Consider the following 16,971-nt stretch of genomic DNA (forward strand, 5'->3'; position numbering starts at 1 on the left):
AAAATGTAGTCCTTTTAAGTCATTTTATTAACATAAAGGATTCGTTTGGAAATATTTTTAAAATAACTAAAAGTGTTTTTTTTTTAAATTTTTAAATTTTTTGGTAAATATATTTTTGATATCAATCCTTAATAAAAATACAAATGAATATTGAAAAAGAACTTTAAGTGTTTTTTGTAGAAGCAGTGAAGCACATATCTGCCTATCCGGTGCTTTTTTCAAAAAACATACATTAAGCTAATAAATGTATAAAAAATTAGAAAGTCTATGAATTGGAAATATGAAACTGAAAAAAAAATACACTTGGATATTCTCATTAGCAAAATCAAATTCAAATTACTTAAGTATTGAAGAAAATTAAAAAATAAATCGACCGCTCAAAGCCTCAAACTGAATTCAAAAATCGAAATGAAAAATCAAAGTCAGAAGGAACACAAAATTGTTGAAAATAATAGCACACCAATCTTGAAAAAATACCAGAAACCATTGAATCAACACATATCTACGACTAAATAGAATTTAGCTACAACAAACGTATTTGGACATTGAGTTTGCAGAAAGATTAGTTTTTTGTTTTCAGTAACTACGACATATTGATCATGTATTGATGACACAACAATGATAGAATAACGACATTAATAAACATTGATCATTGATGCAACTAAATGTCAAAATATATTTCAAGGGTCGGGCCGACTCCATTTATGGTGGGACCGGATTCGACTTATTTTTTTGTAAATGAGTTTGATCTGGCCCAAGTTTATGCATTTTTATTAGTGGAACTGGCTCATTTGGAGTGTTTGATACAATCTATTTCCTATGGGTTGGATGGACCCGTTTTCAATCATATGTTGTATAATAAAACAACAATTTAAAATAATTTCTATGTGTTTCCATTACAAAAGAATTATGTCTAATAAAGACAGTACCAACAAATATTCTAAAAGAAATGAAGAGACTCTTAATATTCATTGTTTGAAAAAGTTAAATCGTTGTTTTACATTTTAAGGTTAGGTAGATAATGAATTATGGATCACAAACTTCATTGTAGACCGTTAAAAGGTGACAGGTGCCAAGACAACTCTTAAATGGTCCATACGAGATTATTCACACATAAGAAATATAGAACTCGATTTTACACAAGTAGGTTTAAACACTCAAAAGATTTGAGAATGTAATTTCACCAAAGAAGAAAAAAAGTGTTAGAGCATATCCAAAGGAGATGCTAAATATAATATTTCAAAATTTTATTTAATTGTTGACGTGGTCAATTAAATATAAATGTTAAATTTTCTTCCTTTCCACTAGAAGTGTCAAATATTTATTTTATTAATATATTAGGTCTTATAGTTACATTAAATATTAAAAAAAAATAAAAATTGATCTTAGTTTTCATTCTATTAGTGGTAAAGACTCATAAATAAAAAATAAATTAATTAAAGACATTTGACTCCATCTTTGTTTGTTGTAAAAAATGACAGTTAGAAAGCAAGAAGTAAAATGACTCAATTGCCACATCACATATGACATCTCCCTTGAAAAACAATTTGACGTCTTTTAGTTCTAGTTGACGTATTTGACATCTCATTTGAAAAATAGATTTCTTAATATGTCTACAACACGGATTAGTACATCATATGTCAATATACAACTTATAATGGAAGAGAAGTTTTTTTTTTTTTTTTTCAAATATTTCTCAATTGGTATAATGATAGATGACATACATATCCGTATTTCTTGTCTATTAAAAAATCTCTCGGTACAGAGATGGTCTTAACTCTTAAGCATCAACCCCAAACGGTGGTCCCCACAAGCGATACGAAAATCCACCTCCTCTCATGAAGACACCACTAGAACTTCTCATCACGCTGGCCGACCAACCATGCCTTCCCACGTGGCACCGCATGACTCGCTGGCCACCGACTCCATCACAAGATACGCGTAGGCGATGAAAACCAGGTCGTCCCCCGTTCTCCAAAAGGTAGAGTCCACATCCGGAATCTTCCGTGAGCATAAATAAATACACATAAGTGTCGGCTTTATAAATCTCTCCATCTTTCGCTCTCTACACCGTCGCGTGAGAGCTCCGCCGCCGAAACTCTTATCTTTACCCTTTCATGGCGGCTTCCCAGGCGAGTCTTCTCCTCCAGAAACAACTCAAGGGTATTCAGAAAGATTTCAATTCAGTTACTTTGTATTGATTCCGATCGTTGATTGGTTTATCGGATTGGGTTTTCTTCGCCCTGTTGAATCTGATTCTCCAATTTTGTTTTGGCAGATCTTTGCAAGAATCCGGTTGATGGATTCTCGGCCGGTCTGGTCGATGAAAACAATATCTTTGAGTGGAGCGTCACGATTATCGGACCGCCTGATACGCTCTAGTATGTGCCTTTCGGACTCAATTCCGGTTCAATTTACGGGCTTTATTGATTGGGTTTTGTGGTTTAGTTGTTTTGCTTAATAAGATGGTCGAGTCCGGGTTTTTTTTAATTTTTTTTATATATTTTTATGTTTATATGTGGGGATTGGATCAAGAGTGATTGAAATTCTTGTTCTGTTTGATTCGATTTTGCTTTCGGTTTCAATTTGATTGTGATTTTCCTAGATTTTGTGTTTGACTTTTAGTTGAGTGGCGGATTTAGGGTTTTTATCTAATGATGGCGGTACGAGCTTGCGAATTGTATTATTTCAAGTTAGAATTTGTTAAAGTTTCATACTTGGAACTTCGTCTTCAGTTAAAAACTGTTTAGTTTGGTTCTAGGGGTATGTGGAGGTAAAAATATTGTCTTTTAATCAGTTGCACATTGTTAGGTTGGAAAAGTTATACAAATTTCCTAAATTTGGGAAGTGGTTTTATAAATTGGGGATATGTATTGGTTTCAGGCTTTCAGCTTACTTTTCAAATGGTTTGTTGTTTACATTACCTCGGGCATCAATCTATTTTGTTTGTCTTATTTCATTACATGTATGGATAGGTATATCTTCTTCTTTTTTCACCCGTAAGCAGAGCATTTATTTAGGAATTTGCCACTCATTTGAGGTTTGTTGTGTACATATTATATTCATCATTATGCATCGTGTAATTGAAGTTCATGAGTACGTGTTATCTAATTGCAGCGAGGGAGGATTTTTCAATGCCATCATGAGCTTTCCTAATAATTATCCAAACAGCCCTCCGACGGTTAAGTTTACTTCGGAGATATGGCATCCGAATGGTTGGTTTCTATCCTAAGTATTTGATAATTTGCAATTGTTTTTCAAGTACTGATCTTGTCTATTTTTAATATGAAGTTTATACTGACGGGCGTGTTTGCATATCTATCCTTCACCCGCCTGGTGAGGACCCAAATGGTTACGAGCTTGCAAGTGAACGCTGGACGCCTGTCCATACGGTATGGATTTATATAAAATGGTGTCCCCGTATTGCTTCATTTGTAGGAGAGAAAATATCTGCTGCCATGGTAGCAATTCTTGATTCAAAGACTATCTTCACAATGTTCACATTGATACCTATGATCTGGTTCCTTGTGTAGATTCTGAGGTGGATGGGGAATATTCGTTTAGCCACAGTTCGGCTGATTGTTGCGTGTATAAAATATGACATGGACATGTACTAAAAAACAAAAACCAAGGAAATGTTAAATATGTATTTATGCAAAAGTAATCATACATTAGATGATATAATAATAATTAGAGTCAAATTTGATCAATTACTCATAATTCCATTCATTTGTGATCACTTGGTATTATTTCAGAATAATACTACAATAAAAGAAATGAAAATTGTTATTCTTGAATTTATGTTTTGTCGCCAATAAAAACAAGAAGTACCCTTCTTAATGAGGAGATAACTTGTTGTATGCTTACAGAGTTAGATAATCATTATGAGGCTTTCGCCAGTGACATTAAGCCAAGTGAACCATCAACCAGAATGTAAACAGAGTAGATAAAATGGGAAAGGTCAGTTACAGAGGGGGTCCAAGAGAATGGGGGTTGGATCAGGACTAGGTTGCCTAGTTGAGTTTGTTGCCTTTAGACAATGGAAGGAATAAATGGGGACTGCAGAGTTATAAAAGGAACACGAGTGGCTATGTTGCAGAGGAAATTTTAGAAGAGGAGAGGAGCAAGAAAGGTTTGTGATAGGGGAGAGAGAGAGGGAGATTGTCGTAGGTGGATGAATTTGGGTTTGAGGAGGATAAATATAACATGGAAGAGAGTATTTTTTTTCAAATGCGCAGTTGTTCAGAAACGTAACAGGGGTGGTGGGATTAGAAATTGGCAGCTTAGTGAGGGTGATGGTTCCAAAATTCCTCTTTTATCGATAGAGTTGGGTGTAGCAGATAGCCTAGAAGTAATATTATGAGCAGGGCATTTTTTTCTTCCAAAAGTCGTGATTGTGTTCCATGTAAATGCAATTACTGTTTTTTTCATAACATTTTTTTAACTTCAGGCTTGATTGTTGTGACAATTATATCATCTTACGATTGTTATGTTTATTTTTTGCCTAATAGATTTGAGCAAATACTCTTTTTGTTTGGTTAATATCCATTCCACTATTCATAATGTATTGTCAATAAGTGGAAGTCATGGAGCTTCGTTCAAACTCCTAAAATTACAAAGTATATTCCCAGAGAAATTTTTTGGTGTACTTGGAATTTTGGTTGTTCCATGCAATGCAAGTTATAGACCTATACGTTGTCTCATCCACAATGTAGTTTTGGTGGCATGACATGTATCACACCTTCACTCAACTTCTAAAAATGTTGTATGTATTGCATGACTCCTTTGTAGTGGGAGTGATTTCTCCTCTCATGGGTATCATTAGAGTTGAGAGAAAACATAATTTATGAGATTTTGTGGAGTTGTCAGATCATTACTAATATTTCACATAGATCTACAATCTATCATGCCTTGTGCCTAAGGCTCACCTTAAGGTTCAATAATATGGCTTTAATGTCTGACCTTGGGGCTCTTCCACGGATCTCAAGTCCGGAGGAGCTTGTCTCAGTGGTATCATATCCTGCTGTCATTCGGCAAGTTCTTGTATTTCCTTCCAGCTGGTTAAAACATGTGGTTTTACTCCTTTTATAATTTTTGTGGAAGAACTTGGTAATCTAAGGTATTTGTGAAGCAAAAAGTAGATGTTAAGAAGCATTTTCTCAATGGATATGTTTTGCTTTATTTTTATTAAAACAATGGTACTGCATTTACAAACGTGGAAATGTTGTTTCCAGGTTGAAAGCATAGTCTTGAGTATAATATCGATGCTATCCAGTCCAAATGACGAATCTCCTGCAAATGTTGAAGCTGCTGTAAGTGATCCTTTATTGTATTGTCTCTGAACTGCTCTGCATGATGTTGAATGTTATAAACATTTCCCACATTGACAACTAAAGTTATATTGGGAAGCAATATATTTCCATTGCATGAGTTTTGCATATGGTAGATACCCCATGTTCCGATTTGTTGACGGCTTTACACATAGCACATTAGAACATATTTTGAACTTACTGCATATATTGATTTAATGTACTTCTCGTGACTGTCTAAACGACTAATGGCGCATAAGTGTGTGGTTGTCTGAATATTCGGAGAGAGAATTTGAGTTTACTTTCGTCTAAGTATTCTAAGATTCTGCCGGTGTCCAAATTGCAGAAGGAGTGGAGAGACCGGAGAGAGGATTTCAAGAAAAAAGTAAGCCGCTGTGTGAGGAAATCACAAGAGATGCTATGAATATGAATATGAACATGATATTGCTACCAAGTAAAGCATTTTCTCCGCGCAAGTGTGTTAGAGGATGTGTTAATTGGCAAAGCGTATGCCATTGATTTTCTCACGCAAAATATCTTTATTTCTTTTTGTTTTTTGTTTCTCTCTTTTTCTTCTCATTGTCTAGTAATTGTTAAAACATGGAACATCGTTGTATTCAATTTGTATTGGCCTATTTGGTGAGCAAGTGTTCTTGTCTAAGCGACTAATTGCTTTCTTTTGGTTTTTGCTTGATGGACTGGATTCCGGCTTCAGTTTACCGTCGATGTCGTTTTCAGTATATAATCGGCATCATCATGCTGGTTAATATAGGCCGGCCAGCTCGTCGTGACCGGATACGTCTACCTCTTATACTTAACACAAATTATTAGGCTCTTGCCCGTCTGCGTGCATTCACGTGGACTGGCATGTGTGCAAAATGGTTGATGTCCATGCAAGTGGATGTTCTACTATGCTCTGATGTATCTATATGGCTTACCGAAATTCAATATGAATTTTTCAGCAGTCGAATTCTTTGAGAATCGCAACAATTGTGGCAACGGTCCATATCATCCAATCCACTTTCTTCTTAATTTTGGTCTTCTGGTTGAAAATAAGAAAGTCTTTATGCATCTTTAATGAGATGCAACTTCGAAATTGAGATGTAAAAGTTATATTTACGTTCTATTTTAGACTTATGAGAAATATAAATAAGAGTTTTACTCAAGTGAGGGAGATGTTAATTTGAGATTCCACCGTCAAGCCAAAACATATATTTTATGAGAACAATCTAAACACGTAAAATACGCATTTCAACGAAGAAGATGCTCTTTATGCCCTAATTTTACAAAACTGTTGTAGATACTTTTGGTTAGACAATTGATATTGGCACTCTAAAATTTTCATTTTGTACTCAACCCTTCTTTATTTAGAGAAAAAAATACTTGTAAAGAGTGCACAATGAGATTTATTACAAGAATAGTGACTATTAGGAGCGGATATAGTGGAATTGCCCCTATTAATTTTCATTAGGGGCAGAAATGCAGATTTGCCTCTAGGGATGGCATTCAAACTGTCAAACCAATAACTGTAGATAACTGCCCAAATATTATGAATTTGCGTATAAAATTTCGGGTATATTTGGGATATAGGGAAAAACCATGAATATTATTTGGTTATTGTTTCATATATGGTTACATGGGTCTCCAATTCGTATTCCCCACCGAATCTTACCAAATAATATATAATGATATAATAGAATAGTACTATATATATATATATATATATTTATATTCATTCTTCACCGAACTCATTTGAGAATACAAAAGTTGCATTTTGTGGGAAAGTTCAAAAATTTTGAATCAAAATCAATAAGAATTCAATAGTGTTTATGAGAGATATCAAAGATCATGCAATGTCATCTAAGTTTTAAATTCAATGTTTTAATTTTTATACTTTACAAGATATGTTCACTGTATCATTTTATACATCAAATATTCCAAGTTTATCGTCTCTCTTCAAGAGTCTCACAGTCAAGAAATTGGTGAATATTTAATGACGAAATTAATATCTACTAAATTATAGTTCGTCAATTGAATGAATATATTTTTTTATATTGACAAAGATAGATATAATCGTTAACTGATGGGAAATTCGTTACCCAATGAGTATGATTATGAATCGTTAATGGTTAATTTACGGTTATAAATATGATTAATTTTCGTGATTATACGAATAAATATAGAATTTCTGTCCTTAAAAGCGTTTCCCTCTCTATTTGCCTAGAATAAAAATTATAGATGCGGAACAAAAAAAGCCCTATTAATTCATTACTTTTAGTTCCATTAGGTGGATATCTATATTTTTAATTTATATGTAATTTTTTTTTTCTATTAAGAGGCGGTGAAAAAGAAAACAAAAGCAGTCCAATTGATGCTCCCTATCTATGGTTGCGCGCGCTCTTCCACGGCCGCAGAAACATTTCATCTCCCTTATTCATCGTCCTTGATATTTTTACTGGAGTACTCTCACCACCATAGTCGACTCAACTACCATCTCGACAACGTGTGATGAGATCTGAGTACCCACCCATTCACCACCGTCGTTGGCTACCATCTCGACAACATGCGAGAACATTTGAAGAACCCACATCTGGTTCACACTTTCAGGTGAAACCAATAGTTCAGTATACCCACACAAATATAGTTTCGAAAAGATTCAAGATTCGGTTCATATATATATGGTAACTCTCTCTACCATCCATTGATTTTCATTTTAGGGCTTCTGAGTTTGTTTATGCGTACATGCTTGGGAACAATTTTATAGTTGAATTATTTTTCCGTACTTATTGCTTTGAGAATGAGTCCTACATTAATAGGAAGAAAGATCTTATATGAGTTTATAAGAGGTTATGCTATCTTCCATTTTGTCAATTGGTTTTATGATGGAACTTCAATTTCATTATGGTATCAAAGCAGGTTGTTCTACGTGTGAAACCAAACGGCCACATGCGCTCCACCTCATGCTATTGTTTATTCATGTGTTAGGCTTGAAAATTTGCCACATCTGAAGGAGCATGTTGAGAAAACCTTGTATGGGTTTATAAGAGGTTGGACTACTCCCCATATTACTAATTAGTTTTATGGTGAAACCTCAACTTATTCATGATATCAAAGCAGATTATCCTACGTGTAAAGTCAAACGGTCACACGAGCTCTATGTCATCCTGTTGTATTGTCCACGTGTTAGGCTTGAAAATTACCACACGTGAGAAGACATGTTGAGAATGAGTCCCACATTGTGGGAGGAGAGACCTTGCATGAGCTTATAAGAAGTTGAGTTACTCTTCATATTGCTAATTGATTTGATGGTGGAAACCAATTTCATCACAATGACGATAACAAGAACGATATAGTAGTCATTCAGAGAGGCAAACGCTGATATGTATCCAAAGGATGGAAGATGCTTGTTTTTAATTTGCATCATTTGGCTCAGATGCAAAAGATTGCGAACGGCCATCAGCTGTGATATGGAGGCCCTTGCAAATAAGTTTCCAGACTCAACTGGGAAATGACATGCATGATTTATAACAAACCAGTTCAGACGATGACCAGAAAGCAAGCTACATGTTGGAATTAAACTCATGATTCATTTTATTGAACTTTTTAACGTAAAACTGGGAAAAAAAAACATTATAAATTCATTTATTCATGATTATCTCAGAAACAGGATCAGTGTTTTGTTGGTGGATTGACATAGCTTCCCAACCTCACCACGATCCCATCAAGATCTCTTACGTAACCCACTTTCTGTCCCCACTCCTTCGCTTCCGGCGCGCTCACCGGAACCGCCCCGCTCTCCACCGCCCTCTACTCAAACCCAATTCACACAACAAAAAAGCAAATCAGTCACAATATCCCATAATCGAACAATAAAACAAGAACACTGCTTGATTTATTCCTTAAATCACAGTCGACTGCTTGGTTCATTCCTTAAAGTTGATGCGTATTCAGAAATAACTCATTAAAAAGCATAAATCATTTGTAATAATTTATAAACGCATGTCAAACTATGATTTATCTGCACGAGAGAATGTTCCCTTCTAGGTAATTAAGGGTAACTGAAGAGCCAAATATTTTTCTAATAACAATGCCAAAAACAAAGGACGTGTTAAGGCAGCTAATTAGGATTTTACCTTATAGGCAGCATCAACGTCACCGTACGCAAAGCAAACCTCAATCGGCTGCCTCTCGCGGCCGGAGCTTGGGGTCTGGACGGCACCTGTCAGATCATCGGTCTCGTGCTGGTGTAGCGGTGTGAATGCTATCGTCGTTTGCCCGCTTTCCAGCTCCCCCCACCTATCAACAATTAATATCATCACCATCACCATCATAAATTATTAAATTTCTTCATGATTATTTACAAAACCTCTGTATATGCAGTTAATAGGTACCTGACAGACAATTGAAAAGAAAAGAAAATGATGTGAGAAAATAATTTCCCTAAAAACATGTATGTACCTGTTGGAGTCGTCCAAGCGACGGATATCGTAGCCGAAGGCTTTGGAATAGAAGGTTGTGGATTTGGCAACGTCCTTCACGTAAACCACCGTGTAGGCAAACACTGTGTTCGTCTTCGACGCCATCGCCATTTTTTGTTTTTTGATCGAGTTTCGTTTCTTTGATGTGTTTGAGCTTGTATTCCGGGGCTTTCATCAGTTTCAGTTTCACCGACTTTTGGATGTACGTGGCGAGTTGTGGAGAATTGGAATGTGCCACGTGGAGTCTGTGCATGTTGAACCAAAAGGTGCTGCCGCGTGGTCAGTGATTCAGTGTGAAGTGGCGACCAGGCCACGATTTGTTTGTTCCTTGACATGCAAATGCTGTTGGACAAAACTTGGATCCTCACCGGTGAGGACTCAATATACTGACATTACCATCTAAGCCAATCCAATCAAGCCATCTGTCGTTTAAAACTCTCTCCGCACCTATAACCAAGCGACGAACTTTAACCTTGCACCTGTAACCAAACAGTTCCTCTCTCCTCCGTCCCATGCCGCAGATCTCATCCCCGTCCCTTTCGTTACGCCAAATTCAACCCGAATTTCTCCATCAAACTCTCTCCTCCGACGAACCCAACCCTGCCCACCCATACCCAACTCTCCTCTGCCATGGCACCGCTTTCTCTCCTTCCTGTCATGGTTGTATCGGGAAAAAGATAGTGGATTGGGGGCGGGTTCGACGAAGGAGAGAGGAAGGAGGAGGAGACGTGGATGTGGTCGACGGAACGGGGCTATCACACAAATTGCTTACTCTGTCGCACAGTAGGTGTTTGGTTAAATGTATTGGTGAGAAACGTGTAGTTGTGAGTCTGTGTTTACTTTCATTGCTAGATTTCCTGTCCACTAAATTTTCATCTTTCTGTTTTCATGCAGGAAATTATATTTTGGATGCAAAATTTGATGTTTTTGTGATATTACTACCCAAAACAAGAAGCGATATTAGCAATTCTCTCTCCTCCACCTACGCCCCGGCGCCTTCATTGCCATCTTCTCCAGGTACCCAACTTCCCAATAAAAAAATAAGGGTATTACTGTAAACAAATTATAAAACAGCAACTATCAAAATCAGAATAAAAATCGAACGTGAAGAACCCACTGTAGAGGAAAAGAAACCACCCGTACCGTTCAGCAGGTAACTGTAAACTACCAGCCACCCTCATCTTACATAATTGAAAAATTAGTGCGTGCTTTTTCATTCTATACAAGTGAATCACAACAAAATCTAAAAGGATGGTGAAGACGAGGCGGGGTCATGCATGGGCCTTCTGTCACTATTTTCAGAGGCATATTACTCTCTTTCTTTTCTCCCTCTCACACTTATACTTTTTGATATATTTTCCTCCTATTAAATTGGTGACTTTTTCACCTTTCATTGAATACTTTATGATGATGTTTCATTGGTCATTTCTTAATTGCTTCAATTAAACTGGTATTATTATTTTGTGCTCGTGGGGTTTGTGCTAGGGGAGGCTGGCCGAGGCGGAGCAGGTTGGGTTGTTTCATGCAACTATGAGGGGATGGAGAGGTTAGTCATGAGATGGGGGTTATATAGTGTGAAAAAGGCACGAGAGAGAGAGAGAGAGAGAGAGAGAGAGAGAGAGAGAGAGAGAGAGAGAGAGAGAGAGAGAGAGAGAGAGTCAATGACTGTTTAGGAGAAATTAATCTATAAAAGAGTTAATGACTGGAACATTTGAAATGACCTTGAATATCTATACTTTTGGCTCAGCATTCTATTTTGTTCCAACTTCTTTCTCGCCTAATGAGTAGCCTATTTGATTGTATTAACTCTTACTTTGACATTTTTTATTTGTCATTGCTGATAATTTATATAACATGGTTTATCCTCCTAACATTGTCTCGATTATTCAAAGAGTAAATTCCTTGCTCTCTCTTTCTTTAATCTGGTAGGTGGATTTTTCAAATTGATTCTCGACCCGAGAGAGAGAGAGAGAGAGAGAGAGAGTGTGTGTGTGTGTGTAGAGAGAGAGAAGGCAAAGATGGTTTGGCATTTAGGTGACAACGGTTTACTTGCGTATGGTTTAAACAAAATGCCCAAATGCTGATTTATCATATTATGCATATTTAGCTTAACTTCTATGTAGTTGAGTTGTTGCTTGAGTATGATTAAAGTGAGAAAAGTAGTAGTGCTGCAACGGAAGAAGAGGGAAGAGAAAGTTGAAACATCTTTTTTTTTTTCTTTTTTTTTTTTAAGGTAAGATAGTTTCATCACTTTTGGTTTACCCTTATTTCCATGATTTTGTTATTAATTAATTAATTAATTCTAAATGTTCAATTTTGTTTCATCACTTTCAATTCACACTCTTCTCTTTCTCACTCTTCACCTGTAGAGCCGTTGTCAGGTACGACGATGATCTGTGCTTTATTTTATGACGATGATTGTTATTCAATTTTCCCATTTCATTTTTAACATTTTTCAATTCACACTCTTCTCTTTCTCACTCTTAACCTGTACAGCTGTCCCGTGTCTATAAGTGGTTCAATGCATTAGACGTGAATAGCTGGCGTGATGGGAAATGGTAATTCAAAAGTATTTCTCTATTTATTTCTTCTGCATTTTATTAATTTATTTGGCTATCAAATGACACTCTGTTCTTTTCTGTCTAAGATTTTGTCGGAGAAGAAAAATGTCACGCCTGCATGTTTATTAGGCACTCGTCGACTCATATTCAAAGGTACTGAGCTTAAATGTGTCTTTATTGTTCTGTTTTCTATTTGGTACTCATATGTTCCTCAAGCTTAAATGTGTCTTGAAATGCCACCTTTGTATTTGTATGAGACGCAACTTGGTTCACAAACCTATGGGCCCAAAACTATCTTCTAAAACCAGATTTTTCTGATTCTTCCTGCAACCCAATGAATAGATAAAGCCATTGAGCAGTACTGCATGTTGAAAAACATGCCCACTAGACCTTGTTCTTTAATGTAACCAACAGACAATAGACTAAACTAGCAAATATAGAAAAAAACCTAGAAACACAGAAGAATTATACTGGTTCGACATAACTTTTGCCTACGTCTAGTTGTGATTTCTCTAGGTAGAGAAATCACTGCTCCCTTGATTAATAATAGAGATTACAAAACTTTTGCAAACCCTAGAACTAATCTTAAAACTCTCGGTTGTCTCTGGCTGTTTTCTTTCTTTGAAAAAATTAAGCCTTGCCGCACCCTATTTATAGGCATAGGGTAGACTTACATGTCCCAAGGCTGATTGAATTCCTATTTCTAAGTGGACTAGGAAATTACACTTATCCAAATCAAAATAAACTTCTAGAAATCCAAACCTAAATTGAATAAGGAAAACTGAAATTCTTTTCTAATCCCTCTAGGACAAGAATCGGTATACCTCTAATTTTTCTAAAACAATCCAAAACCAATTAGGACATATTTGATGAGCCAAAATCCTAACAATCTCCACCTTGGTGAGTCAAACCAAATCTTGATCATTGCACCCCAAAGTATCCTTGAACTTTCTTGAAGCAGCTATGGAAATCTTTAAGAGTGTTCACCTTGGCAATCTTCTTCTTGCCTCATTGCACCTCAAGTGAGGAGGTGCTCCATTTTAATCAATCAATGAGCTTGAACTTCTTGGTCGGCACTATCTTTGTAGGGAAATTTGCAACATTGTCATCTGTATGAATCTTTTCAATCCAAATTTCCTTAGACTCCACCTAATCTCTAATTTTGTGATACCTTGCTTCAATGTGTTTTGATCTTCCAGAAAAAACATGATTCTTTGCCAAGTGAATGACACTTTGACTATTATACTTAAGCTTCACACAATCTTAAGTGATTCCCCTTTGACTTACCAAGCCACTAAGCCAAATCGCTTCATTTCCAGCTTCGGCCAATGCAATATACTCTACTTCTGTGGTCGACAAAGTTGTAATTGGTTGCAGTAGTGTCTTCCAACTAATTGGTCCTCCTGCATATGTAAACACATAACCAGAAGTTGACATTCTTTTGTCCAAGTCCCTTGCATAATCGGCATCCACATCTCCTAACACCCCTGCATTTTCTTTTTGCTTCTTAAACATAATTCTTTGTCGCCAAGAACCCTTCAAATAACACAAAATCCACTTGATTGCACCCCAATGTTGCTTTCCTAGATTTGCCATGTATCTGGAAATGACATTGATTGCTTGAGCTATGTCGGGACGTGTGCATACCATTGCATACATGAGGCAGCCCACGTCATTAGCATAAGACACCTTCTTCATTACTTGTTGCTCTTCCTCGGACTTAGGACACTGTTGTCCACTTAACCTGAAGTGAGCCGCCAAAGGAGTCAAAACTACCTTTGCTTCTTGCATATTGAATTTCTTAATAACCTTCTTAATATACTTGGCGTGTAATATCCAAATCCTTCCAGCGGTCCTATCTCTATGAATTTCCATGCCAAGGAACTTCTGTGCAGCACCTAGATCCTTCATGTCAAACTCCTCGCTCAACATCTTCTTCAAGTCTTGAATTCTAGACTTGTCTTGACAAGCAATTAGCATGTCATCCACATATAGAAATAGTAATATGATCATCCCATCTTGGAACACATGATAGTACACACAACAGTAATATATAAACATCTTCTAAAATTGATTTTCAGCATCAAGGAATCAAACCTCTTGTACCACTGCCTTGGAGACTGTTTCAGGCTATATAGAGACTTTCTTAGTTGACATCCTATATTTAACAAACCTTTCTGGTTGAGCCATGAAAATCGTCTCCTTTAGGTCCTCATTAAGAAACGTTGTCTTCACATCCATCTGCTCAATCGCCATGCCATGCTGAGCTGCCATTGTTAAAAGCAATTTGATAGAAATATGCTTGACTACATGTGAAAATATCTCATCATAATCCACCCCTTCCTTTTGTGAGTACCCCTTAGCCACGAGCCTTACTTTGAATCTCACGGCATCTTATTCATGTAGTCATTCCTTTTTCCTAAATACCCACTTGCATCCAATTAGCTTTCTGTCTTTGGGTTTAAGAACCAACTCCCAAACAAAGTTCTTGTAAAGAGACTCCATTTCTTCTGTCATAGCACTTATCCAACTATCTCGTTCATCACTTACTATAGCTTCTCGATAAGTAGTCGGATCTCCTTGACTAATGTTAAAAGCATATTTAACTTCATCTTGGTTAAACCTAAATCTGTCAGGTTTCTTTTTGTTCCGATTAGGTTTTTCTAGTGCTATGCATCTCTAGAATGCAGGTGGATTGTTGGTTGGAGTTTGAACCTTTTGATATGTCTGGCGGATTGGAGTGCCTTTAATCTACCCTGTTTCTTGCTCCACCTGATTCCTAATTGGTGAAAGGTTGATGCTCTTTTTCTTCCTCAAAACCATCAGATTCGACGGCTTGCTCGATTTGCTCCACTAAGCTTCTTCATCTGAACTAATTAATGGAATCTTTGTTGCTTCAATTTTAGCATCGTCAATCTTCTCTCTACTACGACTGACAACCTTTTTCTTGTTGTTGAAATCCCAAAGCTTGAAACCCTTAACTCTTTTCTCAAAACCTAAGAAAATGCAATGTGTAAACTTCGGTTTGAGCTTGGACCTTTCATCACTTATAATATGTGTATAAGCACTACATCCAAACACCTGAGCTTGGAATAGTTCACCGGCTTCTTATACCATACCTCTTCTACACTCTTAAATCGAGAAATGTAGATGGTGACCTGTTAATCAAATAACTTGCATGATTAACAGCCTCTGCCTAAAAACTATCAGGCAATCCTGCATGAAATTGCATGCTCCTCCCTTTTTCTCCATGAGAGTTTGGTTCATCCTCTCAGCAGCTTCATTTTGTTGGGTTTAATATGAAGTGCCTTATGATGCATTCCTGCTTGTAGTAATCGATAAACTCATTACTTGTATATTCACCTCTATTGTCACTTCTCAGGTACTTGATCTTTCTTCTAGTTTGATTCCCGGTTTCTGTTTTCCATTCCTTGAACTTTCCAAAAACCTTGGATTTCTGCTTCATGAAATAAACCCAAACCTTCCTAGAAAAATCATCCATGAAAGTAACAAAATACCTGGCTCCACCATTTGATTTAGTTGGTGCAGGGCCTCAAACATCACAGTGGATATAACTGAGTTGCTCCTTGCAAATGATTCATTTCTTTGCTTTCCGAGAACACAATATTCACAAAAATTCAATTTGCAAGATGACACACCTTTTATCAGGCCTTGCTTGTGTAATTCTTACAACCCCTTCTGGCTTATGAGCCCGAGCCTATGATGTCAGAGTTCAGTCTTGTCTTCTACACTCTGATTTTCAAAAATAGCTGCTCCCCCGACTATAGTGGTCTCAATTAACTTATATAGCTTATTGGGTTGTAGGTCACCCTGTATTACCACTAACGGCCATTTGGTTACCCTGAGTCTTCCTTTTTTAGACTTGTACCCATAACTAGCCTTATCTAAAGTACCCAAGGAAATCAAATTCTTTCTTAGTCTAAGGATATATCTAACGTTCCCCAAAGCATGTATCATCTCATTGAACATTCTGATTCGAACAATGTCATTTCCTCTTACAGGACATGAAGAATCGTCCCCTATTAAAACTTCCTCGCTGTTGACTTTTTTGTAAGTATTGAACCATTCTCTTACTGCACACATATGAAAAGTGTATCCGGTATCCAAAATCCAATTTGTGAAAGCCTTGGAGCCGATGTTACTGAAAGAAGCTCCCCGTCACTCTCATGCTTGGTGACTGCACTAGCTGAACCTAAGCTTCCTTACATCTTGGCTTTCTCTTGCAGTTCATCTTCCAAAGCAACCTTTCTTTTTTTCCTTTTTCTTCTTGGATTTTGACCTACCTCTGTTGCTGGTTTTCTTTTCCTTTGTCTTTTCCCGTCCCCTCTCCTTACCTTTGGCATAAAGCCCTTGAGAGCTTTCAGTTATATCATCCAAAATAGCATATGACTGAAGAGCTTGAATTACGTCTTCAAGCTTCAAGGACTCTTTTCCAAACATTAGAGTTGTTCGAAAATGCTTGAAAGACGAAGGTAGAGACCTTAGCAAAATGATAGCTATATCATCATCTTTATAAGTTTCTTTGACCTTCTGAAGATTAGTTGTGCAATTCTGGAACCTACTGTTGGAAATGTGCCCTAAAACCAATCATATGATGATACT

General features: G+C 36.7%; 2 protein-coding genes and 2 long non-coding RNA genes across 4 annotated transcripts; 3 read left to right on the forward strand and 1 right to left on the reverse strand.

The window, feature by feature from the left end:
* The first annotated feature begins 2,000 nt into the window (after window positions 1-2,000).
* Window positions 2,001-5,956, forward strand: LOC103944946 (ubiquitin-conjugating enzyme E2 7). Its single transcript, XM_009355429.3, has 6 exons — window positions 2,001-2,163; window positions 2,279-2,381; window positions 3,118-3,215; window positions 3,292-3,392; window positions 5,235-5,312; window positions 5,656-5,956. Exons 1-6 carry the CDS (start codon window positions 2,118-2,120, stop codon window positions 5,731-5,733), a joined length of 504 nt encoding a protein of 167 aa, XP_009353704.1. The 5' UTR covers window positions 2,001-2,117; the 3' UTR covers window positions 5,734-5,956.
* A 2,933-nt stretch (window positions 5,957-8,889) lies between these two features.
* On the reverse strand, window positions 8,890-9,926 carry LOC103945035 (uncharacterized protein Mb0911c). Its single transcript, XM_009355539.3, has 3 exons — window positions 9,768-9,926; window positions 9,443-9,605; window positions 8,890-9,116 (listed from the first exon to the last, which is right to left on the reverse strand). The coding sequence occupies exons 1-3, from the start codon at window positions 9,896-9,898 to the stop codon at window positions 8,979-8,981; spliced, it is 432 nt and encodes a 143-aa protein (XP_009353814.2). The 5' UTR covers window positions 9,899-9,926; the 3' UTR covers window positions 8,890-8,978.
* A 304-nt stretch (window positions 9,927-10,230) lies between these two features.
* Window positions 10,231-10,730, forward strand: LOC125468647. Its single transcript, XR_007251034.1, has 2 exons — window positions 10,231-10,594; window positions 10,682-10,730. It is a non-coding gene; the product is annotated as an uncharacterized LOC125468647 (long non-coding RNA).
* A 1,304-nt stretch (window positions 10,731-12,034) lies between these two features.
* Window positions 12,035-12,652, forward strand: LOC125468496. Its single transcript, XR_007250915.1, has 2 exons — window positions 12,035-12,345; window positions 12,435-12,652. It is a non-coding gene; the product is annotated as an uncharacterized LOC125468496 (long non-coding RNA).
* The last annotated feature ends 4,319 nt before the right edge of the window (window positions 12,653-16,971 follow it).

Source organism: the organism of the source record quoted next, unplaced genomic scaffold, assembly GCF_019419815.1.
Source record: "Pyrus x bretschneideri cultivar Hongxiangsu unplaced genomic scaffold, Pyrus_bretschneideri_v1 Contig39, whole genome shotgun sequence".
Taxonomy (NCBI): domain Eukaryota; kingdom Viridiplantae; phylum Streptophyta; class Magnoliopsida; order Rosales; family Rosaceae; genus Pyrus; species Pyrus x bretschneideri.